Source organism: Hylaeus anthracinus, unplaced genomic scaffold (assembly GCF_026225885.1).
Source record: "Hylaeus anthracinus isolate JK02 unplaced genomic scaffold, UHH_iyHylAnth1.0_haploid 12001, whole genome shotgun sequence".
In the NCBI taxonomy this organism is placed as follows: domain Eukaryota; kingdom Metazoa; phylum Arthropoda; class Insecta; order Hymenoptera; family Colletidae; genus Hylaeus; species Hylaeus anthracinus.
The window spans coordinates 14,348,014-14,375,039 of NW_026534348.1; the positions used below are offsets into that span (position 1 = coordinate 14,348,014).

The 27,026-nt window shown below is 38.9% G+C and overlaps 1 protein-coding gene across 6 annotated transcripts in view; it reads left to right on the forward strand.

The window, feature by feature from the left end:
• LOC128890579 (nucleolysin TIAR) overlaps nt 1–27,026 on the forward strand; it is a 501,564-nt gene that overhangs the window by 310,542 nt on the left and 163,996 nt on the right. The window contains exon 1 of one of the 6 annotated variants that reach the window (XM_054149223.1): nt 14,091–14,638. The exons of the other annotated variants lie outside the window; for them this stretch is intronic. Coding sequence (XP_054005198.1) covers nt 14,461–14,638 — 178 coding nt within the window. The 5' untranslated portion in view covers nt 14,091–14,460. Of the gene's footprint in view, nt 1–14,090; nt 14,639–27,026 lie in introns of those variants that run through there. 6 annotated transcript variants of the gene reach the window in all.

Sequence of the window (27,026 nt, forward strand, 5' to 3'; positions counted from 1 at the left end):
GGGGAATATTACCTATCACCGTCGAAACTTTCCATAAACTTCCCGCAATTGACCGTTCATCGTCGATTCGCGAAACCGCTATAAATTGCGGATTAATTGAGTGTGCGTTAAGGGTAGTAATTGGCATTTCGATCGAGCCGGGAAATGGTGGTGTTCCCTTTCTTTCGATCACCCTCGCGCAGAAAAAAAAGAACGACCAGGCGCATTGACAAACCCACTAACTTCGATGGATGATCATTTTTTTTTTTTTGCATGAGAAAAACAATGGTTCCAGTATTCACGCACGCGCCTCGCGATATCTCTCAGTCGAGGTACCCGCATTTTGCGATCCGCCGTTCACCATAGACGGATGAATTCCTATGCGTTTTTGCTCTGACCAACTCGAACGATCCGACCAGCTATCCAGCAGCTCCAGAATAGTGGGTGATGGGCGACGTGGGAGTCGGGTGGTAGAATAGTGAGCCGGGATCGATGGAGATAATGCCCATTACCCTTAATACGAACTCGCTCTTCTTCCATCTCTTCCTTCCTTCACCTTTAACCCCTCGTCGGTCTCTCCCTCGCTCGAGCCATTCCATTCTCGTGGCTCCTCGCAATCTGTAACCGATGCTTTTTATCGTCTCCACTGACTCTATTCGAGAACTCCCCGTTCTCCTCGTTATCATCATTGATCAAAATTTTCAAATCCCGAGTAGAGTGTAACGCCAGTTCCGTGTCGTCTATGTAGCTAACTTGTACGAAGAGTGCGACTCTTGAACTCGATTGCACCTCCACAGTTCTACGACGACGGGCTTAAGAGTCCGGACCCGATACGTTCGACTCACCTCTTTTCCATTCTCCCGTACGTTAATATTGTTAAGCCTACGATGACTCCCGTCGAGTTTGACTTCTCTAGTCGTTTTGAACTCCTCTCGAGCTCGAGTCTTATCATGTTCGAATCGGATGAACGTGTACTATCTACCCAAAGTTAAATTACACTGTTTGTAAAAAATGTAGGTAAGCCTTAACACTAAATCTATCAAGTTAGTTAATTTGACCCACGTATTTTAAACAGATCGCTGATCTGATTTAGTTCAACGTAGGAAATATAATATTTGTACTAAACCATCAATAATGATACGAATAGAATCATTTGAATCGTTGATATATGTAGTTAGTGACAAACTTAGATGCACTTACCCTGACGTGATTAAATTACCATTTCGTAAACTTCATCTGCTTCGTTAACACATTGAACGCGAATCTAACAACGCGTCATTGTTTCAGCCTCCGAAGCCGACTTAATGCGACGAGATTTCAATTCACGATCGATTTATCGCGTTTAACAATCCATTACGACATTCCATCGCTTAACTCTCGCTTGCGCGACGTTCATCTTTCTGTTTCACTGCATTTATCTTTCTCCGTTCGCATTAGGAAGCAATTTGTCGCGAACGAACAACCACCAATACGGAAGGAATTCATTGTTTCGAGGGGTGAACGTAGCAATACAAGTGTGTACTTATCCGAAGTGGTGCTGCAACGAGTTCTCCGTGAAGGGCTACTCTCTTGCGACTCCACGCGGGACAAGTTCTTCGTTACTGATTTAATTGCTTCGGTTACCTTTAGAAAACGCACTCCGCGCTGGGGAAACAAAACAAATCGAGTTGGATGTACCGTGGCAGATGGTTGTGTGGGCGCACTAACCTGTTGAGTGTATTCGCGTAGGTGGTGAGTAGTGGATACGCGCGAAAGTCTGGGGATGAAGTTTCTCGAGGAGATACACGCGAGACTTCATGCTCGCGAGAATTGTAACACGAACAATAGAGAATATATCAGAACGAAGACCTCGAGCAATGATACGTCAGCATTGCTATCCGAGCATTCTTATCAAAATTTCGATGCGACCCTAGGAGATTTGATAATTGGAACGATTATTTACATTCACATTTAAAGAAATTAAAAGCAGTGTTAAAATTTCAACCACGGGAATTAAATAGGTACGTAACAATACCAAAAAAAATTTAGTTCAGTAAATAGATATAACCATCTTAATAATAAAAATGAGAATTGACTTTTGGAAGAAACCATTGTACTTAAATTACATACAATGAGATTCATAAGTTGTTGACGAAGTGTTTAATCACTTTGAATTCACTGGCAATATCCCACGATGTAATAATGTCGATAATAATGATACATAACAAGGTTATTACATATTAAGGACATTTATATATAACATATAGATATTTAGCTAGAATATTCCACCATGTGGTAAACTGCAAAGGTTGGTTGAACCCATTGGGTTGGAATAATCGCTTTTGAAGTATTAACACAAGTATGTTAATACATGATTGCCTTTTAACTACTATCCTGCATGTATCTATTTTAGGTACCTTGAGATGGCATTAAACGGATTAATGTTATATAGACATCGATGTATTTTTGACGTTAATAAAAGAATATGAAGAAGTATGAAGTGTTTCTTTCTTCCATTTCGAGAATGAGGTTAAATATTTGAGAAATGTGATAAAAGTATGAATGGCATAATAACACACACCGCTAAAAATGGCCAAGCACTTCCGTTCATAATGGGTGTTCATTTAATTTCTTGTTCCTTTCAGTAGTATCATTAATTGCATTTGTTTGCCGACAGTCTGATCGTTCCAAATTTACCAGCGTTTGCGTATTTTCGTACATTAATCAAGTTCACAGGAGTTTCGACGCGACCCCAATATGCATATTTGAAGGAGTTACAAACTTAGGTTGGTATGCTAGAAATTGTAGAGTCAAGAAATAATCCTGCATTGATGAAGTAACAAAGTTGAATGGATATTTGGTTGAATCGCATTCAATGTGCAAGTTGCAAAAATGCGCAAAGTGTACAGATGCAAATTCGAAGCACTTTCTTATTCAAATATTATCTTATTATTTATTGCATGAGTGTGTTATTCGTAATGATATTTTGAAATTATGATTGAAAATAGCATAATTATTTTTGTCTTCTTAGATAAGCGTTGCAAACGAAGTTTGTTAAGAAATATTATTTTACATAATGGATACAATTAAATATTTTCCAATATATCGTATTATTATCGTTCATAAAAACAATTTTCCAATTAGAGATACAGATACGTCCCAAACAAATGATAGTATATGGAAGTTCGACAATTAAGTTATACCTTTCGTCTGATTGCAAATAAATGCGTGTAGCCACGCCGTTAATGTAGTTTCATAGTTTCATACCCTTCCTAACAATCATTTGGCAATTAAGTGCACCATAACTGAAGTGATTCTGAAAGTTCGGAGATGCTAAACTGATACCAAACCCGGATAGAGGGTATTATAGATTGCTTTATAGCCGGGTCTGCGCCATAGACCATGCAAATGATTCTCGCAGCTTAAATTACCCATCAGATGTAAAAAAGAAAAAACATATTAACGACCATTCTAAACAATTCAATCTTTTGGCTAATATATATTTTTAAATACATACATTTTGAGAATAATGCCTAAAAGAAAATAAATTTGTTGAAAGTTCTCTACTAGAGCCCCAAAGAGAATGCACGCTACGAATAAGTAGAATATGGACGTAAAAGTCTAACTGTAATGTCTGACCCAACACGACTATCGGCTCCGTTCTTGTTTCCTTCTAAAGTTGTAATTCACGCGGTAAAGGGTTCACTGTTATAGAATAACCACGTGTTGTGATTCTGTAGCCTCTAGCTTCTACTCTCGGATTACATCATCAGCTCAATCGCGGTATGCTTTGAAATTAGCTGTGTAACGTGGACGAGTGTCTCGCTACGGAATAACAATGTCTGTCGCGTGCTCACTCGCGTGCATACATGCGTTTATGCCCGACTATTGTACTCGTCTACATTCTGACAATTTCAAACCAGCGTTGATATTATCTCCTATTTCAATTAATCTTTCGACGACCATGAAATTTCTGACACTCAAAATTATATGCTTCGATAACTCCTCTATTCCAGCGTCTAAACTTTTACTGTGAATTATGTATCAAAAAAGTTCGTGCGACTATGCACTGAATGAAACACGAAATTTATTAGCTTATTATTTGTGGAACACTTAAACAACATCATCTTTTACGGTTAATCGTAATCATGTGTACTTTCATGTCAAATAAAAATCAGCTGTTAAAGAAGATAGTTTTATTAAAAAATCAATATCCTAAAGTATCTTAAGTTTCATATGATGTACACAGGAAGCATTTGTTAAGTACTTGTGAAGCCATGCATAAAACAATTTTAAGATATACATAGAACAATTTCGAGGTATACACTTCGTTAGAGATTGCACAAAGGTTTTAGGTTATTTCATAATTTTGATTACAAATTTCGTGATCCTATAATAAAACACGCGATAGCGTTAGGATTCGTGTCCTGGAGTGGCAACTATTTATTCATTTGTACTGGCAGAGAGCACTCGTCATATATGCTTTCAAGTAATAATACGACGAATAAACTAATTAGCGAATGTATACACGTTCACGAAAGTGCATTGTGGCTGGTTGCTTCGCAATGCAATGGCTATTATTCTCGTTTGCTTTTTCATGCATTTACACCTACTGCCGGCGCCATCTACGGCCTCGCAATTGGAGAACGGTGCCAGCGACATTTCCATTTTCAATTAATCCTCTGATGACCGCGTGAAATATTTTCATATCGAAAAAGAGATATTCCGATTGTAATCTTCTCCCACGCAACTGTTACGACCGAAAAATCTGAAAGCTCTCTTCCCGTTTCGCGGTTGTTTGATTTGCTAATTTAATACGCGTGACTTGAAGGAAAGATTGTTGAACTCGCTTCAATGAATAGTTACTATTTTTCCTTTTTAGGCTGCTGAGGAAAGAAATTTTTGGAATCGCTAAAAGTTGGAAAAATATGATCGTGTTTTGTCTATTAAAGCACAATTTTTGTAAGGCGCTAATACATATTTCTGTATGGCTGTTGACGCAATTGCATCTAAACAGTTAAATGTATTTCACTGGAATCTTGTATTTAAGTTTTAGATTCTAATCTCGAACTCTGATTAGATTTTGAGTAAAATGGATTCACGAATGTATGTTTAAGTTTGTATCACATGTTATTAAAACTATATTATTCAAACAAATTGTGAAATACATTAATTTAGAGTTAACAATAATTCCAGTATTACATGCGATAGGCTATTTCTAAATCATAATGCAGAAATTAATATATATATATAATTTATAATATACAACGACGTTTATTATTTATCTCCTAGAAAAATATCATTTCACATTTCGAATTTCACTCTATTAAATTTGAATCATATCCTAATAATAGAACCTGATATTACGCACAGAGAATTTCGCTACCTTTGTTCCAATTAATTATATTATTCATAGTTAAACAAAACATACGTATATTATTTCTGCACATAATTTTCTTTATTGCGTAAAATCGATAGTTGGTTAATGAACAACGTCAGTTCTAGAAAGTTACATATTGTTCAGAAATATTCTACTTTATTTAATGCGTAAAATAAAGCATTTCATAATTATCTGCAGACGGTAACATTAAGATGTAATGCGACGTCTTAAGCAACACCGAATAAACGTCGGAAACTTTACTTCTAAACCATTGCATTTAATTACAGTATTTTCGCGTAAGGAGATTATTACTGGAAGAGCCACCGCGCGTTCATTGGTGCGACCAAAGTACGATGAGAGAATTTCTGCGCGTCTCTAGATACCCCACACCTTTCGTTTGCTTCATAATAGGATGAAAACCAAAATATAAACCACATTTACTCCAAAAACTCTTTTACAGTACGATTGGAATTTAATTGCGCGAGTAGTTTATTTAATTGCACAGATTCCGGCGCGCTTCTACGCGGAATGCATGTCGGATTGTGGTATGTTTACAAAATCAACCATGTAACACGGTCGAGTATTTCGTAATGGTATAACAATGTTTCTAGCGCGCTGGTTCATTTAATCACCTGTATTCATTCCTGACTTTTCGTTATTTCACATTCAAAAAACTCAAAATATAAGAATTAAACTTTTCAAAGTAAATTTTATACTACCTCAATTGCTAATTTACATAAACTTCATTAGAACACCATTAATGAGGGAAGCATTCAATCATTATTCAGAATACAAATTTTGACAATGTTTTGCACAGGATATCCCCATACTGTTAACAAAGCGTTCAAAAGTAAACGCGACGAGTAATTAACAACGTACACTTAATTAGGTGCACGGAATACTCTCTAATGGAAAAATGGAGTCTCGTTTAACGATTGAAACCTCTCATCGGCACGAATTAAATATTCAATCGCAGTTTGCGGTCTGTTTGGAGCATATCTGATACGATATGGTCTAATGACTTGATGACAATAACGATAGACACACAGGTCGTTGCATATACATAATTATGTATCCATCGTTTTCCATTAATGCGCGGTCAGATAATTTCGAAGCCGTATATAACTTCGATTGCTCGTATTAAATTCGCGTATGATATTGCTGAATTAAAAAGACATTTATTTAATACATAAACATTAATCTTAATATTCATGATAATTAATCGTATTATTCTACAAGTAACTTATTAATGTTTCGTGGTAAACATAAAAAGTTTTATAAAAGTACACATTCTTAATTTACCTTCGTTTTTCGTACAATATTAGGTGACTGTTCATAATTTTACCTTATATTAATGCAACAAACAATTCATGTCTTCGATGCATTTAAAAAATTGTAAACATAAATGAAGAAGAATATCAAATTACATACAAATTTTCCTGTACTATAAACTTTCATCGAATTCTGTTCACCTTGAACCCTATCCAACTCTCGGAACGTTTCGTCTATGCCAGTTACAGCAACGAAAGTACAGCGCAAGATTAATTATACCTGTCTGGCTGTGTCTAACACAGGAACAAGTTCTCTTGATCCAAGGAGATTCCGAAAAGACCAACAATTAAATATTCGTTTCCAGCCTGAGACATGTTGAGAACGTTGCAGTGTAATGTGACCAGATAAATGTTGACATATAGTCTTTGAATGATTTATAAATTGTAACAACATGTACAAGACAAAATATAGTACAAGATAAGAAAACTATGTGTTTGTTTCGTGTATACTCGAAAATAGTGCATAAAACAGTAGTACAATTTACATACTTTACTGACAAGGTATACTTTAAAGTCAATATCGTAAAGAATAAATATACTATTGATAAAGGTGAGTTAAAAATATACATCAATTCGTTCGGATTAAGTATAACGCTGCTACCTTGTTTGTTCATTAATCTTAATTTCCACTTGGTTTGGAGCTCGTAAACATTGACAGTGATGTGGCATTATCTATTTACGTCGATCTTATTGACTTCTAAGAGTATAGTTAGAACCAATTAAAAGAGGTATCACTCTAACGCCAGTGTTTACAAACACTAACACCAGCAAACCTAATGAGTAATGAACAGACAAGTTAGGCAACCTTGTATTCAATCGCTCACGTACACGGCAAATGATCAAATTCTATTTTCTTGGACAGGTGATTTTTGTTATTAAAAATCTCTTTTGTTATTAAATATTTCAAAGGTCCTTTTTCAAAAGTCTTTAGAATTGAAAAGTTTATTATACCATTGAAAACTTTATATAAAATTAATAATTATTATAATTTCCGCATTAAACATTTTCCATCTGGATATTTATAGAATGCAATTGATAATTTTTAATAGAAATGCTAGCAAACCGGTGCCCTAGAATAATCTTTTAGTTCCTTAAACTCCACATCAATTAATGATTACTTCTTGCTACCTAGACTCTTGATACAAGCGTCTCCAAAGGAAATCACAAATTTAGTTGGCGTTAGTAGATGCGCCGCGCGTAGAGAAAGAAGTATACACGCACCAGCAGGTTCTGACAATGCTACAAATTAAATATTCAACTCTCACCCTCGGCACGCTCTCGATATTAGCGTTGTAACGTGGTCAAATGTTTCGCGACGGAAATGACGACGTGTGCCGCACATTGGCCGGGCTCACGTTCGCGAGCACAGCTGCACGCGTGTATACGTGGCATTGTGCCGACTGTTAAGCATTTGATACGGCCGCCTTCCTGTCGCGCATCCATTGTCGTCGACCCGTTCGCGACGTAACTGAACCAGCCGATTTCTCGGTGTGCGAATCGCCCGGCGATATGATATGACGATGGTCGCTACCACACAGCGTTTCCCAAACTAATTTACCTGTCGTAAACGTTCACCGTGGCACACGAAACCTTGGAAGAAAACGTTCAAAGTATCACGTTTTAAGAAATCGTGTATTACAAATAATGAATTTTATTTACTGAGGAATGTGAAGAGTTTTTCAAAAGGAGATTTAGGCTTTTTAAAATAAAATGTAATATAATTTGTTGCATTTGTAATTTTAAAATTGAGTGAATCATTAGCAGAAGCGACAACTATATTCATACACTTCCATAAATATTTATACTGATAAACTGACACTAATATTTCAAACAATCAATTGTTTTGCATATTTCCACGAAATAAAAACATTTCGCGATTGCTCTGCAATTTTGATGTTTGAATAAAATGATATGAAATATAAAAATATTGTCGTTCACCGGGAACTCCAAAATTTTATTTTTTCTTGGTGCCCATGGAGGTGAGCGCGCCACCTGTATAGGTGTTCATCCAGTTTGACGTCACTGGTTAACGCACCTGTGTGTACGACTCACACCGTCAATCGCTCTAGCGCGTTCTACAGCTCGGTGTGGGTGTGTTTGTTCACACTTCTTCAGAGCTAGGTGATCGAGTGCTTTCCAGTGCGACTCCAGCCGCTTTAGCAATGCCCACGATGGCCAGCCAATATTCGCAGCGCTGTCTTCGCTTTCGTAACGTGTGCTCTCTATCGTCTCACTTTCTGCGGTGTAACCTTCGCGGCTCGTGTCGGTAGGTAATCGATTTCAGTGATAATCCCTCGCACCCTGCTGCGTGCCGTGTTAACGAACCGACGCTGCACGTGTACACCTTTATTGGGGCTGATGGTCGATTGCTTTCGGACTCGCTTCCAATTATGTTCCTAAATCGCGCGAAAATCGTATAACAGTGCACCTTTCGTGGGGCGAATCTGTCGAGCAAAACTGCTAGATACATCTAGGATTAAAGTGAAGTGGACCTTGTGAATTTTTTTTTAGTGAATTCTTTATATATTAATACAGTAAATTGTATTTGAAAATGATTAAAGCCACAAATTTTCCAACCAAAGTAAGTTGATTTTTCGAGAACAGCTTTTGCGGCTGGATTTATTGTTTTTTGTGCTTATCTAAATAAATGAATAAAGCGTGTTCGTTGAAGTAATGAACGAAACTTTTTATTACAGTACAATACATTGTTAATTTACAAAAAAGGTATAGCGTCTGTCAATGATTTCTATGACAAAGAGTAGATAATTCAATAAAAAATAACTGTGTACAACTATAACCATATCCACTGGTTAGTTATTGTGATACACATATTAATTACTATTTACGAAAATATTAATATGAAAAATACGGTTGTAAAGTTTTAATTAGCAAGCAGCTGCCACTCAACCGGTCGACTAACAGAACTGGTACCATCGTGAATTTTTGCAATTTTCAAATGCAATTTTCAGTAAATATAAATAAAAAGTAATAATACCGTATACAAATATCTTTTTTTTTAATTTTTATTCTGGCCTATCTAGGTATATGCAGTTATTTTACTCTTCACCGCCCCTTTTAAACAATACATGTAATTTAAAGTGCTGATACGTGTAAAACATAGTGACGATGGTGATTTATCAGTTTGTGAAAGTTAGTTAAGGAGTTTTGCGTCATTCGTTTTCAACTTGTATACGTGAAATAGTGCTTCTTGCGTTTATAAAAGTGCCAACTACTCTTTCACTGGAATCACTGGAATACCTATCTCATTCTACAGCAATCAGATTATTGGATAGGTTAAAAAACAAAATTCTAAACTCCGTTTTGTAACTTGACATTTACCTAAATGAAACTCAGTTCGCAGGATGTCACCTAGCGAAGTTTCAGACAATTATTTGTTGCATTTCTGATGACTCATTTACGCTTGCATTGGCAGCAGACGCGTTCCTTTCAAGGTTCGCGCCATTCACAGCCCGAAATGGCATGTAATCGATTCCGGTGATAATTATATGCGCCAATAGTTCGAGCATGACCGCGCGACGCCCATTGTTTCTCACCGTGATGATATCTGTCGGTAATGATCAATAATTTGGATAGCGTCATGGGATACATTGAGCGCGGGACGTATTGGATGAAACGCACTCCGAAGCGTAAACGAATATGAAACTGTCAATTATTGAAAACGCGATCGGGAGCCGACGTCATCGAGACACAAACTCGTGCCAAAGTTCATTCGTTGTTGAAATATTGCGCTAGATCCTATCTCATACTCGCAAACAATTGTTTCGACACACGGTCGAATATCGTACGTCGACTTCCGTCCACTAGGAGGTAGTCAGCCTCGCAATTCTGATAATCAGACTTCCTTCGACCTTGTGTGCCATAATCTGTATAGCTTTGATTGATCGAAATGTATATACATTTTTTTAAATTATCTAAGTGACATAAATACTCTTTCTTATTCAAAAAGGAAAGTGAAAATCAGTGCTAAATAATTCTGAAGTTGTGGAAACGTCTAATACTGCGATAAACGTCTAAAATGCGGTTATATAATTTAACAACCAAATTAAAAAGAAAACGACGTACAAATCAAAATTTACCATTGATGAACAACCATTATATCAATTATATTAAATCACACGAGAGTCACAAATGTCACGGCGAAAAGAACGTAGAGTATTATCTCAGAAAAATTTCGCGAAAATTGGTAAAAATCCCACGAATAGGTTGCGCATTGGCAGCGCGGTGTCTTCGCGACTTGGAAATTGTTTTCCCTAAACGATCGCGAGAACCATGAAAAACAGAAAAACCCTAAAACCATCGACGCATAAACCAACGGCGACGTAATCAAATGGAGACCACGTAAGCGCTCGGCGATCGTTTTTATCTATCCGAGTTTGCGGCATGCAATCAGAGAGGCGCCCGTTGACTCGTGACGCTTCCGGTCCAGGCTTCCGGTCCGCAGAACCGCACCGTTTCCGTTCGGTTGCCCAGCCCACCGATCCGACCGGTCGTCGTCGTCGTCGTATATCGTCGCTCTGTGCCCGAGAAACACTATCGAAATCGCTGCCAGCATCTTGTCACCGTGAAACACCGACGTCATACTCATCCGAGTCCGGATAATTGACTCGAGTGATTTTTCGCCGTCGTTACCAACCAACGGGCGCCCCGTCTGCGTCGTTCCGCATCGATCGACAATCGAATATTTAATGCACGTGCCAGAAACGAGGTTACGCGCAATTTTCGGGCCAATCTGCGTACACATACGGGGAGTTTCGGCGACTTAAAAATTGATCCAACTTTGTGCCGGTTAGCTAACTGCTTGGTGACCCGTGTGCAATTGTGAACGCTAGCGAATAAATTATCTTGATGGGAATACGCAGGCGTGCGCGATGATGGTGGTAGTTAAACACAGAACCGAAAGTAATTACAGTCGTTAATCAAATTACCAGACCGACTGACGGAGACAAGATTTTTCTTATGCCATTTGATAGATAATGCATTGTATTTATGCTTTTTTTCGAGGAGGGATGCAAGTAAAAAGCTATTTTGTGACAAATTCATATTCATTGAAATAGAGTATCTAATTTGAATTTATTGGGAGGATTTTTAAACAGTTAGACAGATGATGTTGCCCATAGCAGCGAACATTCGGGACATTCTAGCTACCAATTTTTCAAAGTTTTTCAAACTTTTAATTTTCTTTAAGCACCGCTGAACATTAAGGCAAAACTTCATTTTAGTTTTCGTTTATGTACTGCTACTTCCGATTAGTTGCTAAGGTATCGAATGATCGTGCATCGTCCATGAATCAATAAGGCAAGACCAGTACCTACCTCAAGGTTTTAGAAACCCAGTTAACGCCACAGGCCAGAGATTCGTTTCCAAATGGCGAGTACACATTTATGCATGATTTCCGCAGCGTGCCACAAATCACGTAAAGTCACGCAGTTCTTGACCGACAATAAAATCACGATTGTCGACTGGCCAGAGAACTTGCCAGACCTCAATTCCATCGAGAACATTTGGGAGGTGGTAAAGCGACGAATATAAAGAAGTCGTGACAAATAAAAGCATTTTGGTACAGGTCTCTTGAGATTTGGAATACTGACAATAAACACAATGATGTTTGTTTCAAATACATGCGAAATATGCCCAAAAGAGTTCATGGTCGATGCCAAGAGTGAAGTTAATAAAATATTCAATACTTAATCGATAATATGTACTGTTCAGAAATTTTCCGTTGTTTAGTAAGTTTGCAGTTGAATAATTACAAGAAATTATAAACATTATTTTTCAGTTGATCAACTACTGTATATGCCGTGCATTAGTCTCCTCAGGCTCGAATTCTTTTCTTACGGTAAACGAAATGTTTCTCACGTGGTGCAACTCATTTGTCTACATCCCTCGGTCTCCCAAAATATAACTAAGCAGAGATTAGTTTTATAATCATTTTACTATGCATGAGAAAAGTAATCTTAAATTGTACGTATGTGTACATTACAATGTACGTTGAGCCTGATGAGGTTAAAAATAACAGCACCAGGAAAAGTGGCATCGAGAGAGTTACGTGTCCAGGTGGTAGCTCTAAAAGTGAGTTCGTACTTGTAACAGAAATCAGTGAGCATTACAAGTTCGTAGCATCTCGGCTGCATGCAAATCTGTAACACTGCCGTGTTATCAGAGGGCAGGGGGCTGATGCATTACGAGTAAGCTTGTGTCCCGTGTCATCAAATGGGCTTCCCTAATTTCTTCTGGACTCCATACGAGAAACACGAGATGTAAAGAAGGGATAGATAGGAACGGACGATGATATAAGTGACACGATCCATCTCCACGCTGGTCAGAGCTGTGCATGTAGCCATCTCTTTAGTGCGACGGCCAAATGCCGACATCGAGCCGAACAACTCGAACACTCCGGCGCGTCCAATTTCTGTTATGTTAACTATTCCAAGGCCCCTTTCGCAGTGTCACATTACAACTCAATGTTCGACCCGAATTAGTCCGATGTCTCCATCCCCCACCCCGCCTCTCGCTTCCAAATTTTGTTCTCTGTTACGTGTTACGGAGCTCCGCCTTCGCTGTTCTAACTCACACGGCAAGTTCCGCAATTGATACACTCCAAAGAATCCGAAGTTCAGGAATGTCTGCAGGTAGAGAGTACATGTAAACCTAATTTTCTGCGAACGTTTTCTAGCACGAATAAAAAATGAATATTTGTTGAATTTCTCCGTCAGTTTTCTGTTACAAATATAGAGGAAGATGTGCAAAAAAAAAAGGCCGTGGATCTCCCTTTAAGCGTTGTCTGCGATCATTCGATCAACCCCTCTTAAGACATTTACCGTTAATGGTTTTCCGCGAAAGTTTTGGAAGCCAAGATAGATGATGGAAATGCATCATTTTACAGTCTTTTTTGTGACTCCATTCCGAAAGTTTGTGATCGAAGACTACTTCTACTCCCTGATGAATCGTATACTGATCTTAATAGAACTCTCTCGAAGCCGATACCCTCAAAATAAGTATCGAAGTCTTGTCATTTTCCTTTTTATCTATATAATAGACTATCTTTTTGACGAATATAAATAATACACGTCTTCGTTGCATACTTTAAATTATATGTAAACATTATTAATGGGCACATGGAATGTGACATGTGGTATAATCATAAAAGTATTGTTTCCAGTATAAATCTAAGATCGAAATTTGTTTTAGTTATATAAATAATTAGAATTCGATAAAAACTAGAAAAGTAATTAAAAACTTTAATTCAATTTTAAAATTTCCAAAATTAACAGCAAATGTTGGAACATTAAACAAAATAATGTTTGGTTTTAATTAACTTTTAAATCCTACTAAAACATCTACATTTTACAAAAAACGAGCGGAAACTACAATTCACAATTAAAAACGTTTAAAGTGTAATAGAACGGCCGCTCTGGATTTCGATAATTGTCACATTACATACAAATCGTTCCGCTCTAAATATCTCGCATGATAGCCTACATACGCCGAACAGAACGACATCGTGGAAGTACATCCCACGCAGTGTGTTAGAAGATAAACAATGTTGTGCACGTTCCGGGCGTGTTTGCTGCGCTGAGAAAGTAACGAGCCGATTATGTTGCTGAATATACACCTAAAATTTGGATCACGATGGCCAGCTGCCGTTCTAATCTAGCCGGAGGTCAAGTTGGATAATCGGCGTCGATCATCGCCGACCGGGGAAAGTAGTAATCGTTGGATTGAGCAAACGTGCTGGCCAGTGCACGTGTATACGTATATTTGAATGCGAAAATGGCGGTGGTGCCCAGTAAGAATAAATTGAAAATGGGCAGTGCGGGCCGATACTACAGCGCCTATCTCATCTACGACGTGGCGAACTCGTGCCTGGCTGCCTTGCACGCCAAGATGCCTCCTCCGGTCGCCGTCACGCGAACCAACCCTCCGTCTCCTGCGCACGTCCAGAACCCCCGTAAGTTCTCTTCGCATGTTTCTATTTTCTTACGCTTGTAAACTTATTGTTGTTGAAAACGGTCACGATCGTTGACGCCTCGCTCTGTCGGGTTTCGATTTACCGCGAGTGACGCGGCTGCCGTTTCACCGTGTGGCGGTTATCAAATAACACGTGGCGAAAAAGAGGCGATAGGCGCGCTAATCTTAGGTAAAGGATAGGCTCGGTTTGGTGTTACGACAGGGGTTGATGTAGTGCCTGTACCTGGCTTTCATGTTTGATCAAGGAAGATCATGTGCAAGATGTGGAAGTAATATCTTTCGTGAATTCGATCCCCTGCCAGTGACTCCCAGTCTGGGGTACGCGTACCCTCGATATTACGAAGTAGGGCATTCAGGGGTACGTTACGAAAGTTGGATAATAGAGGGAAAGGACACGTGCACCACCGATCATAAGAATGTTGGCACTTCGATCTATTAAAGAAGATAGTGTATTTTACGTATATGCAACATTTTAATTGGATCCGACATGCGGTTTTTAAGATATCGCATTAACATATTCGAAAAACAGCGTTTCGAAAAAAACGCGTTCAATCAATCTAATCAGGTAGTCCGTGATATAAACGTTATAACTTTAGTAATTTTACAATTTTGTAAATATAATCTGGTAGAAATATTTTATACGCCTTAAGCAACGAGAATATAAAAAATATCAATTGACGCCGTTGACGTAGAACCATCTACCTGACGCTTCGTGGTAAACGTCGTAGTGCGCCCACTCTGACTCGTATAACCGCTTTATCCACACTTTCTTCTTTGATTCTTTCGAACGCTACGTTGCTCTTCCCGGTATTTCTTCTTCGTTCAGTAGCCGCTACTACAAGGTAAGGAACTAAGAAGGCGTAGGTGCCGGCGCAGGAAAGGGTGGAAACACTCTATGAGACGGGATAGCGTGTCTGTTTTGATTTATAAGAATTCACCACGAACCCCTAACCCACCTTCCTAAGTCTGGCCTCACCCCGGCCTCTTCGAGATCGAGCTAGATCAACCCCCACCCTCCGCATCCCCCACTCTTGTCCGTTGCACCTATCTCGCGCGTGAATAATAGGAAGGTACCCAACTACCCTTCTTTCCGCTAACCTCGCCGCTTCCTTCTTCTTTTCTTTATCCTTCCTCTTTGCCACTGTCTCCCGTGATGGTGCACCGTTCATTCTTCTCGTAGGCGACGGACGAGTTTCGCTTCGTTGTCGGTCAACGAAACTATCTATCAACCTGTTTCCGCCCGCCAAACCAGCGATATAAGGTATCAGGAAGCCGTGAATAATTTCCCTTTCGATGTTTACGTACATTGTTGTTAGAGGGGAACACAATCTTCCGGGTCGAGAAAGATGCTGGTATTTAAGAATCTTTTTTTTTACGATACTGAAATTTAATATAAATATCTTATGTACGTATTAAAAATATATGGTTAGAGTGATATTTTTACCAATTTTCATATAGAGAAGCAATACAGAAACGGTACATGTTGACACAGCATGTTCAAAAATTTTGTCAAAACTAGTTCTTCACATTTATTAAAAGAGTACCAAAGCGTTTTGAATATTTTCTGCTCGCAATTGAGAATTTGCAAGACTGTACATTTTACATCGAGTTCCATCCTACGTACTACAAGTACATAAACTTCAAGGTACTTCCAGTTTCATCTCTCAAAGTGCTGAGGACGTAAAACGTAAAAATTGCATCAATGATTCTTCCAAAACGTATCACATCGACGAACCCGTCGTTTCAACGTTTCACATAGGAAGGAAAATGTTATCGTAGTTCGGGAAATTTCATAAAAAGTGACTGTGTTCCAAGAAGTATGTAATGTAAATTTGCACAAACGGCGGGGTTTCCCTTCTTTTTCTATGGCTCGTTGGTTCCGTGCCTCATGATCGCGCACCGATCTTTTTGCAAACGACACATGAGCTTCATCTCCTCATTGGTCAACGAAACGATCTATCAACATTTGTGCCAGAACAAGAACCGATACAAAACATTAGCGAGTCACGAAAGATTTTGCATCTGCCTTTCGCTAAAACGTATACGTATCGGGGACGCGTCATCAATCTTTTTACTTTAATGCGCGCCAGTCAGACTGTGCAGTGGCCGGGATGAATCCAGATACTCGAGAGATGAGTTGTGCTAATTTTCAGATGCCACGTTCTCGTGTTTCCATACGTTACTGTTTTATTTTTATTCCTACAGTCGGTGTCGTTCTTGCCGTCGCTAATTACATATAATGTTCTGCACGCCGAGTTCAACTTTACAAATTTTTGGCAACACCTGCTGCTGAATGGAATTTTAGCTCTGAGGTCTTTTGCGAAACAAACGAAAATCCAGAGTTGGGAAATAATATTTTTTTAACAAAAGAGTGATATTAGCTGCTTGACAGAAAACGGAGTTTCGGTTCTGCAAGCGATATTTAAGAAAAGAGAATTTATTTATTAAGAACAGAGAATACGTACATGAATTTTTTGACTTCAACAGACTTCTTCAAACGTAAATAAAATATTCCGAATTTTCCTAATTATCGACATTTGTTCCAAAATGAAGGTTGGGTTGCGTGTTTTTCGCGAGATTGTGCCAGTTGGCTGTGTGATATTTCAAAAATATCACTTATTCTGCCCTTCCTTACAAATTGCATCAGGTAATATTCATACACGACTGTATCCTTCGTTTGAAGGTATTAAACGGGTATTGGGCTGATTGAAATATCCCATAATAATGTTTAATTAAATTATACAGAGATTATAAAGTTTCGTTCTGAATGTAAGAGCGCGTATAAAAATCACGTTATATTGCAACAGAAAGATAATTGACGGTATTAAAAATATGTCATGGTAGCTTAGACGTTGAACGAATACCATTATTGGTCGACGTCGGGGAATGGATTGTCTAGAAACTTTTTCAATATATGATTGGCGACCTACTTAGTTTCTGAATGAGAGCTTTCACAGTGACGGAACATACTAACACAATAAAGTCGACGCTTTTAATTTACACAATTATCGATGGCTTAAAAAAGGTTGTCATTGCGTAGTCGTTGCACGGTTTCATCGTGAATAATCCAGTTTAACAATAGTTCAGTTCACCACGTTGCACATATTGCTTTAAAAGCACACACAAATATATTTGTCATTGTTAAACGTAAAAGCACCTACTTCTCGGATGAATAAGAGCGTGATATAAATTGTTATTCATATTTTTTTAGTTATACTTTTTTAAAAAGATTATACTCCAGGCTTTAATACGTTAAGGGTAATGTATTCAATGGTAGGAACACTTGAGACATAAAAAGTTACGTTTAATTCAACGCGAGATATCTCACACATTTCGTACTTCAAATGTTTTTTTTTTCTATTTAACAAACTTGTCTCAATTGAATAGGAACTTATATCAAAAGACCCTTTAGGTTTTGTTTTTAATAACAAAATACGCTTGCCAAAACGATACCATCTTCCACCCATAATCGTAATCATGCGTACTTTCATGTAGAATCAAAAAATCCTAAAGCTCCTTTTAGAAATCCCATTATTTTTAATTTAATTCCTAATGACAAATAATTTATACCCAAGTTCAATCGTGCGAAAGGGCATGATGAATCGCTATCTTGAAAACGGCATAATAAAAATCAGAAAATTTTAATTCTCAAACTAACGCCACTCGCGGGCAGGTAAAACGAATTAATATCAGCTCATTCTTCGTGGACGTTTTTCAACGGAACTCGTAAAAATTTTAATCCGCCAGTTAAGCCGTGATTGAAAGTCCTATTAGAGACGAAAACTACGCCTTGGGAACGTGAAAATTCTACAGGTCTTACGGTTAATAAAGAGAAAACGATTCCACGGCCGAGACGAGTGTAGCAGCGCAATATAACTAGCTTTCGTGCTCGTTGAAATTTAGATAAAATCAGCAGCCTTTATGGCTGGTAGATTTTTTCGTCGATCCGCCGGCGTAAATACGAAGATGGATACGAAAACACGGTACCCGATGCGAATAAAGAATTAATAAAGAAATGGTCTCGCTCGGGGACGTGCGAGGAGATCTTACTGTAAATGAACGGTAAACCTCTGATTGCGCGGAAGCTTCATATTACGTACAATTCGGTCGCTCTTGTCAGCCAGTTACTATCCGTGGGTCGAATTATTGCCTTTATCTTAATTAAAACGGAAAGAGGTCCGTGAGCCGTGCAGGTCAGTCGTAAAACGTCTTGCTTTGACTGCAGAAGAAATATCTTGCTAACCTCATAATCAACGATCTGTTCACCTATTGCTTTTCTACCTATTTCTTTTTTATTTTTTACCGAAAAGGGGGCGGTATGCATTCGATCTCGGAAAAAATTTTCATCAAGAGAAGCTAAGGTCTACTCTAGTGTACATACTTACATAATATTTGTACTATAACCATGTAACCCTTTATCTAAATGTATAAATAAATAGCCGACATATGCCATTTGCAAAAAAAGGCTCATTTGCGGTTGAACTTGGATCGATCGTAGCGAGATTTTTGCGTCGCGTATCGAGATATCGTGATGTAACGATGTCTCGTGGGAGGGCTAGAGGAGGGTAACGACGGCCGGAAAGCATCAAGCCGAAATATATTTGCAACGTAGGCGCATATGTCGAATGTATCGATGGCGGAGGTTCTGGTCGGTCCGTAGCGTAGGTATCCCAGTCAAACGTTACCCGCTTATAAGCTTTCTCCTTGACATGCGGAAAGGGGATGCACGAAAAGCTATCCGTGCGCAACAGTAACGAGAAGCCGATGCTCGTTTTTCAACGATGGAGTTTCACTTTGATATAATGGCGGATCGTTCCCGGGTCGGACCACCGTTCAGCGGTTTTATGAGATGTGAAATTAAGCCTCTAACTGCGGGCCCCATCATACCGCGTCTTCCACCCGAAATCGGCTTCCGACATAGTTTGAAAAACCAGCCGTGTATCGGGCCAAGAAATCAATATCGTTCCAAGAAGTTATATCTAGCGTAAGCAAAGGAACGTCTCGGCATGCCAAGTGGAATGTTACGTTCGCGTATTGATTGACGTAAAGCAAAATAGGAACTATACGATTCGGTTCGGTTATCGGGGATCCCGGATATTCGATTACTGAAATTTCGTAACGAGGCCCTCGTTACGAGGCGCGCCCGCTTTTTACGCTACTATTATTACATCTATTAATTCGGCTTCCACGCCAGTATACGTTTGAAGACGTTTGCCGCTGCTCGCGCAGCGCAGTTAGTTTGTTACCGAGGAATGTCGCACATTAAACGGCCGTAGATTGAATGCGCTCGTTCAACCAAGAGGTTTGCGACGAAATTATGGAGAAAGTTTTGCCATGAAAATAGTCGTCGATGTTTGCGTGACTGTGGTTCTCGTTTCCAGACTATCCACTATTCGACATTGTTACAAATAGGTGTGTCAATACGTCTGTGAAAACAAATTATATGTCTTGCAGTCGAATAAAGAATTTTATTATTTTAGTTTATGTTATTCTCGGTTCGTTTCACTAGTCTGAAACAGTTTTTAATTTTTAATTCATAAAGAACGGGTGAAAGATAGTACTATATATATGCGTATTTAGACAAATTTTAAGGACTTTCGTAGCTCTTCAGTCTTCGTAGATCCATCTGGCGGAACGGATTTCGTGATATCGCGTGTGCCTCGCGGCTATACCTGGACGTTCTCTGGTTCTCTTGATCCTCCACTAACCTCTGCCAACTGCCGCTGACCACAGCCAACCTCATCTAACTACTGCTGACTCATACGGGTCACCACAGACCACTACCGACCATTAGCCATTATTCTGGATCTGCTCTCCAATTATTATTTGTTATAGTACATGCTTTTCTTTATTATTCAAACGTTCTACGCTTTTGTAATCAGACTATATATTCATCATAAGCGGAACCCTATCAACATGCAACTAGTAAGTATAATTTCCCTACCATTAATACTGATAAAATACAAGTTCGTGAGGGTTCTGAACTAACCCCACAAGTCAACCTAGGCAAAAGTCATCCTAGGATTAAAAAGAAAGACGTCTAAGGAACGTAGTAAGTACGTAAGTTCTGAAACATTTTTAATCGTATATTTGCTTCCATCGGGTCTATGTATTCCCTTAGAACGCCAGTATAAACCTCGCAACTTTCCAGTAGACAGCTTAGCAATGTACTCACATGGATTAAGTAGAATCTTTTTACATTATCCGGCTTCCGTCAGGAACATCCAGTTTTTTTGTTTCGTTCCGCCACGATTTTCCAACCAACCCATCCTACCGCCATCTTTTTTCTATCCGTTCCGCTCCCCCTCGCCCTTTCCCTTGATCTCTTCTTTACCTTCGTCAGGCGTCTTATGGTCCACTGCATCTTGCAGATTCGTTTTCTCGGCTTAGCCGTTCTTGCTGGATATAGCGCCGTCGCTTAATTACCAGCCGTTTAGGTCTTAATTGTTAATTTAGCGCATTACGTTATTCTTCGCGGCGCTCGTTAAAGGCGAAAATGCGGGTCGGTTATGTCGCTAGGCGGGGAAATGAGATTTCTCTTGAGAACCGCGAAACGGAAACGAGAAAAACAAGGACAGCTGGGTGGGTAAAAAAAAAATGGAAAGACAGAGGTTTAACACCACTATGCCGTTAATGGAACGTTGTAAAATGTATACGAGAGAAAAATAACTATAGCTACGCGATAAGAACGCTCGAGGTGATAACAAATTTACTGTCAGATGTTAACAAGTGTCCCGTTTCGAGTACCTTTAGCGAATCCCGTCGCTTGGTGTATCGAAATGTGAGAAAATTCGATATTTTGTTTACTTTTGAATAATTCGGATCGCTCGAGGTCCCTCGTCGAAGGAAAGGAAATGTAATTGAGCAGCGGAAAGCTGTGATTCCGAGACATGATGAAGTTTCCAGAGCTCGGAAACCACTGGATACCGTACTTTACCGAACATTTAATTCCGAACTTTATTAATTATTTTACTTACTGAAACATTTCCGTTATTTGCGTGATTTAATACCCGGTGCTCGATGAAGCGGGACATAACTTTTGCCTGTGCCGGAGCTATCGAATCTTCTGGCACGATCTGCCAGGGATTCGGTATAAGTGTCTCAAAGAGTAATTCCGCGTTTCTACCTGTGACTGCACATCGGTGGTCAAGGTCCCGTCGTTAGGCTCGGGTGACGGTATTATACCCTTTATATTTCAGGGTCGGCGAAGAGTGGAAGGTTCACCTTCTCTCTCTCGAGCGTTCGTTACTCATTCCTCGGTCTCTCGTCGCGCCAAACCCACAGGAGAATATTTTGGTCACGTACCAGCCATCGTTCTCTCTCAAATGTCGGAGCTTCCAAGCTCTGTGCTCAGTGCACTTCTCTGAGTGATATTTTGCCATTTAATCCTCTCTCGATGTTCAACGCTGCTCCACGTTCCTCCTCTCTTTCTCTTCGCATCGTCTCTCTAATTTCCCGAGGAAGACACCTCGACTGTTATCCACGGCCTTTTGGCATGTCCCCCTCTATGTCATTTCTCGGTATCTACCCTGCCCTTCCGCAAGGTTGCCAAGGGAACATTGGTCCCGTAACAGGGCATCGAACTCTTCAGCCCTCGACCTTTGAATCTTGGCGACGTACTCCTGTGGGTTATACGAATGACCCAACGGCGATTTTTCTAAGCTGAATCCGGTCCTATCCCTCTGTCGTCGCGCTCACCCTTTTTCCTCTTCTCATTTCCCTTCTCTTCCCTTCTCTCTCTTTCTCTCTCTCTATATATATCTCTTTTATTTGCTCCTTCTCTTTCTTACACTCTCCTCTTCTCGCCTACAGGCCACTAGTCCGCTCTGCTTTCCTCTCATCTCCTAGCCATGTCCTCTTTCTTCCTCCATTGTTGTCTACGTCCATTGTCATTCGTCGCGTGAGCGACTCGGCCGATAGCGCGGAACGGATTAACCCGTCTTTGTCGATGATACCAAGAAAGGAGAACCCTCTTCTTCGTCCATCGGAGCTGTGCAATTAACGTCAAACGTCCTCTCATACGTTCGGCTCCCTTTTATGCTTTTGAATCGAAGACGGTCGAATTAGAGGTTCGCTGGGTATCATTTCGGAGTTATTAACATTGATGGCAGTGTTGGATTTGTGATATCGGACGGACCGTGATATAAAGTTTGTCACGTTGAGAATAATTTACCTAGCCTTGCCCGTCCTGTTGCAAGTATCGGCTATCAGAAGAGGACTAAAAATGATAAACTAAACTATTTGAACTAATTCGATTTAATTAAGAAAATCATGTTTACTCCGATAAAATCGATGGGATAAAGTATGACGAAACAGGCAAGTTAGCCTTCTATTATGGAAGTGGTAACTATACTGACATCGTTGCAAAGAGCTTTTCTCTCGCACCAAGTAAATACCTTTTACTATATATAAGTGAGTGACTTTAATTTTAAATATCTACTAAACAATTTAAAATTAGAGTTTTGGAAACTCCATGCTATCAACTATTAATGGTTTTTGCTGGGTAAAAACATTTATGCGGTCTTATTGCTGAAATTCCTTTATCATATATACATATAGGGGTGGCCCAAAGTTATGGGTGGTCCACTCTCAGGCGTAGGGGTCGAAACGTCGCCGCATCGCGTGCCGCGCATGTCCCAAGATACAGGACATCGGGCTAAACACTGTTTTCATGTTTTTCCCCTACATGGACAGTATTTAGAATCGAAAACGTTGTTTTTTTTGGAAAACCTATCCCCAAGTTTAGACCTGTCTGGATGGTGAACGAGAGATCCCACATCAACGCCATTGGCGGATTCGGATGCGCAAATGCTTCATTATCGAGTCCCCAAAAAATCAGATTTTTTGAATCACGCTTTCGTTGCCAAACCGGGGTAGATTTGAAAGAGTAGCAAGTGGGCCAGACGAAGCCAGCATTCAGAAGCGGAGCGAGGGTCTGCACCCGTACGTGGTCAGCCCACGTTCTATTGGAGTCCGGTCTGGTCTGACCACGTACGGCTGCAGCTCCTTGGTAACGTGAATCGCTTCGCTCTTGAACACTGATTTCGCCCGGCCAGTGCTACTTTAGCAGCGATGCAGAGATAAAAGTGACGCGACTAATCTGTGATCGGTGCATGCACAGTCTCTGAGTTTATTCTTGAAACTACCTTTGTCCAAACGTTGTTAACGATATTCACATTTGTATAGGAAATATTGTAGGTTACGTTCTCCAGCTCTGGCCATAATTTGTAATCAATCGGATTCAAATTTGAGCTACTCTTCAGTTGAAGTGAATTCTAGGTCATTGTTCCGTAGCCATTATTAGGGTGTTCTTGCTTCGCAAGCTGGGACGATGTCTGGTTCGAAAACCCACCTTTGTCTTCAAGAGACCGTTGTACTCGAGGATCTTCTACTCCTGCCAGTACATCGCTTTGATAGACTTTGGTCCCGGTTTTAATGCTGTTCTCACAGAAATGACGGATCGTTACGTCTTGATGAGACACTTCTCACAAATAAATACTTCTTGTAGGGGAGATCTGACTTCATCTACAAATAATTAGATACCTTGTCCGTAACATGTTTAATGATGTGACAACTCAGCTTCGAAGACCGTGCAACCGCGATTTTCGATGGAGGAATTGAAACGGTAAATTAACAAATATAAAAATTAAAAATGCATCGACCCTGTGGACTTTCAGTATTTACCACCTTTAGAGCAGTAGCTAGAGATAGAGCAGTAATGTACAAGTCAAATGTTGCACATAAATATTGAAAATTTCTCGTGTTTGTTGTCTTTGTAGACTATATAAAACGTTAAACATAACGTATAAAACGTTAAACATAATAAAAGTACATGGTTCGAATGAAGCTGCAACTAAAATTCGGTATTCCTAAGTTGACTTTAAATTGCAGTGCGTGCATAAAACCATGAAAAAGAAGTCAGACGAATACATAAAAGCTTCAAATTTGTTCCACTACCGTCGGTTATTAGCCCTTTTAGTAATAATTTGCGTTCAAAAGAACACAAATCTTGCTTGTAAACGGAGCGTTAAACATCGAAAAGAGAAAGAATTCACCATTCATTTAGATTAAGGTACAATTTACGAATAAAAATGAGAGATTCTACGTTCTTTGTTCTGACAGTTACGACCAAATGACTACGTTCCGTTTTATCCAATTTTATTCCATTGTTAACTAAAATTTATGGAAGCAGACTATTCTGAGGAAGGATAGAACTAAGTATTAGCATATAGTGTTCTCTTAAATATACAAGCTTATGTCAGATGACGAAATTACTATTGGACAAGAAAATTCATCGAATCTCAAGAAAAGAGAATAAAACTCTTTTCACAAGAAGAGATAAAAATATAATTTATAGGAGTCAGTCCAACAATTTTCCGTTATAAAAAAAACATGCAACGATGCAATCTACAAATCAATAAGAAAACAACAGTAGAGACGCATTAACCTGTCGCTTAGTGGATAGTTTGAAAATCATCGCCACTGCGTATAGATCTCAATACACTCTCGCTCGAAATTTAGACTCGAACGAGTCCATGGACGAAAAGTATCGGCAGATTGACGAGTTTCTTTCGTGATCCAACGTTTTGACCTTTAAAGGTTAACTGGAACAAGGGAAAAAGAATAATTGCGCTCCAGCTGAAACGTGGACATCTGAAATTGCCCTTGTGCTCATACCGTGATGCGCGGGTACAACTTTATTAGCCTAGGGTTTCTGTTTATAAACTAATAGTGATTTATAAACGACGGCGAAACAATGGCTGCGCGCGACCATGAATCACCACCACCGGCGAAAACCGTTTCGCGTTGTTACCCCAAACATGTTAAGCCTTCGCGAAAATTAAAGAGCTTTCTCGAAAATTAGAAGGGACACGGTAAACCAGGCCAGGTGGTTACGTCAAAATTGCACACCATTTAGAAAGAGCTACGGAGAAAATATTTAAGTCCGGACAGTTTCAATTTAGTCGCCCGTAAAATCTACGCGTAACGCGATCTTTTACGTCGTTGGCGTTCAACGTATTAGATCCTAAATTAAAGAAGGAAATGAGATGCGAGTTCGAGCATGACCTTCAATAGGATTTGGAACCATCAGAAACGGGCGGTCATTCGCTAAATTCGATGATGTTATCAACGTTATCCTGTAAAATTTGTGCAAGTTATTTGAGACTTTGAGCTACATACGAATACTCTCTATACTATTGATTTGTTTAATTTTTTGAACAAGTTGGTTAAATTTTTTACCATTGGTATTTTTATGATTTATACTACTATTACTCTTACATACTTAATCAATTTTTAGACATTAATTCTATAATATCACATATTTCAATATACATAAATTATACATAAATTACAAATTACAGTCACATGCAACCTATAGAGACCTGTATAACTTGACCTAATTTTATAAAAATTTGTCCCAGGTAAAGAACAATTCCATATTATATCATCTACTCATAATCAGAGTTGGCCAAACTCTATTCCCAAATGAGGGATTCAAATTCCAGATTCGTTTGTAAACTAGTTCTCATTCGCGTTTCATTAGCAAATTAGAATTCGTTGATTGATTTCTTTTTTTAAACCTATATCCGTGCAAACGAAATCGCGGACAAAAGCTAGTATACGAATGAATCTAAAATTTACATTTGTTATTTAAATTACGGTCATTGAAATAAAATTTGCCCGACTCTCCCAGTAGTGCGAGAGTGTAATATTAAATTTTCCATGTCCCGTGCTGATAATTATAATTCAACCGTTTCGCAGTATTTATAATTGCAGTCAGCAAATAAATTATGCCATTAAGTTCCCGCGTATTCTACAGTAATTTTACCCCAAAAACCGTAACAGTTGCATTCTTGTGAAATTCATAATGTATTATACGAATTAAACTAAAATTGAGTCAAGCACGCGCACGATTCGTTTATATTTAAAAATGTTAATCTAAAAAATTAATTCTTACACGAAAAACCATTGTTTCATCATATTAATTTTTTTTTAATCTGGAAAATCGCTTTTATTGTAATATTATCACGAACATCAACTAATTGTAAGCTATACATTTGACCAATGTTCCGTACAAGACAGAAAAGTTGAGCTAGATAATTTCCTTCGTTATTAAATAGGTTTAAGTCTGGATTATAGCAAAAAGAAGTAAAAGTCGTCGGCCTGGATAAAAACAGTTAAACAGGTTTTCCTTACAATGGACGCGGCATAAGTAGGTCAGAGGATAATAGTAAGGCGTGGTAATGATCTTTTTGAGCGAAACTGTAGGATGCAAGTATCCATTTCCATTTGTGAGAATAGTTTGGTCTTATCACAATAACGTTTCAATATAAAATGAGAATGCCTTACACTTTATTGGATGAGAA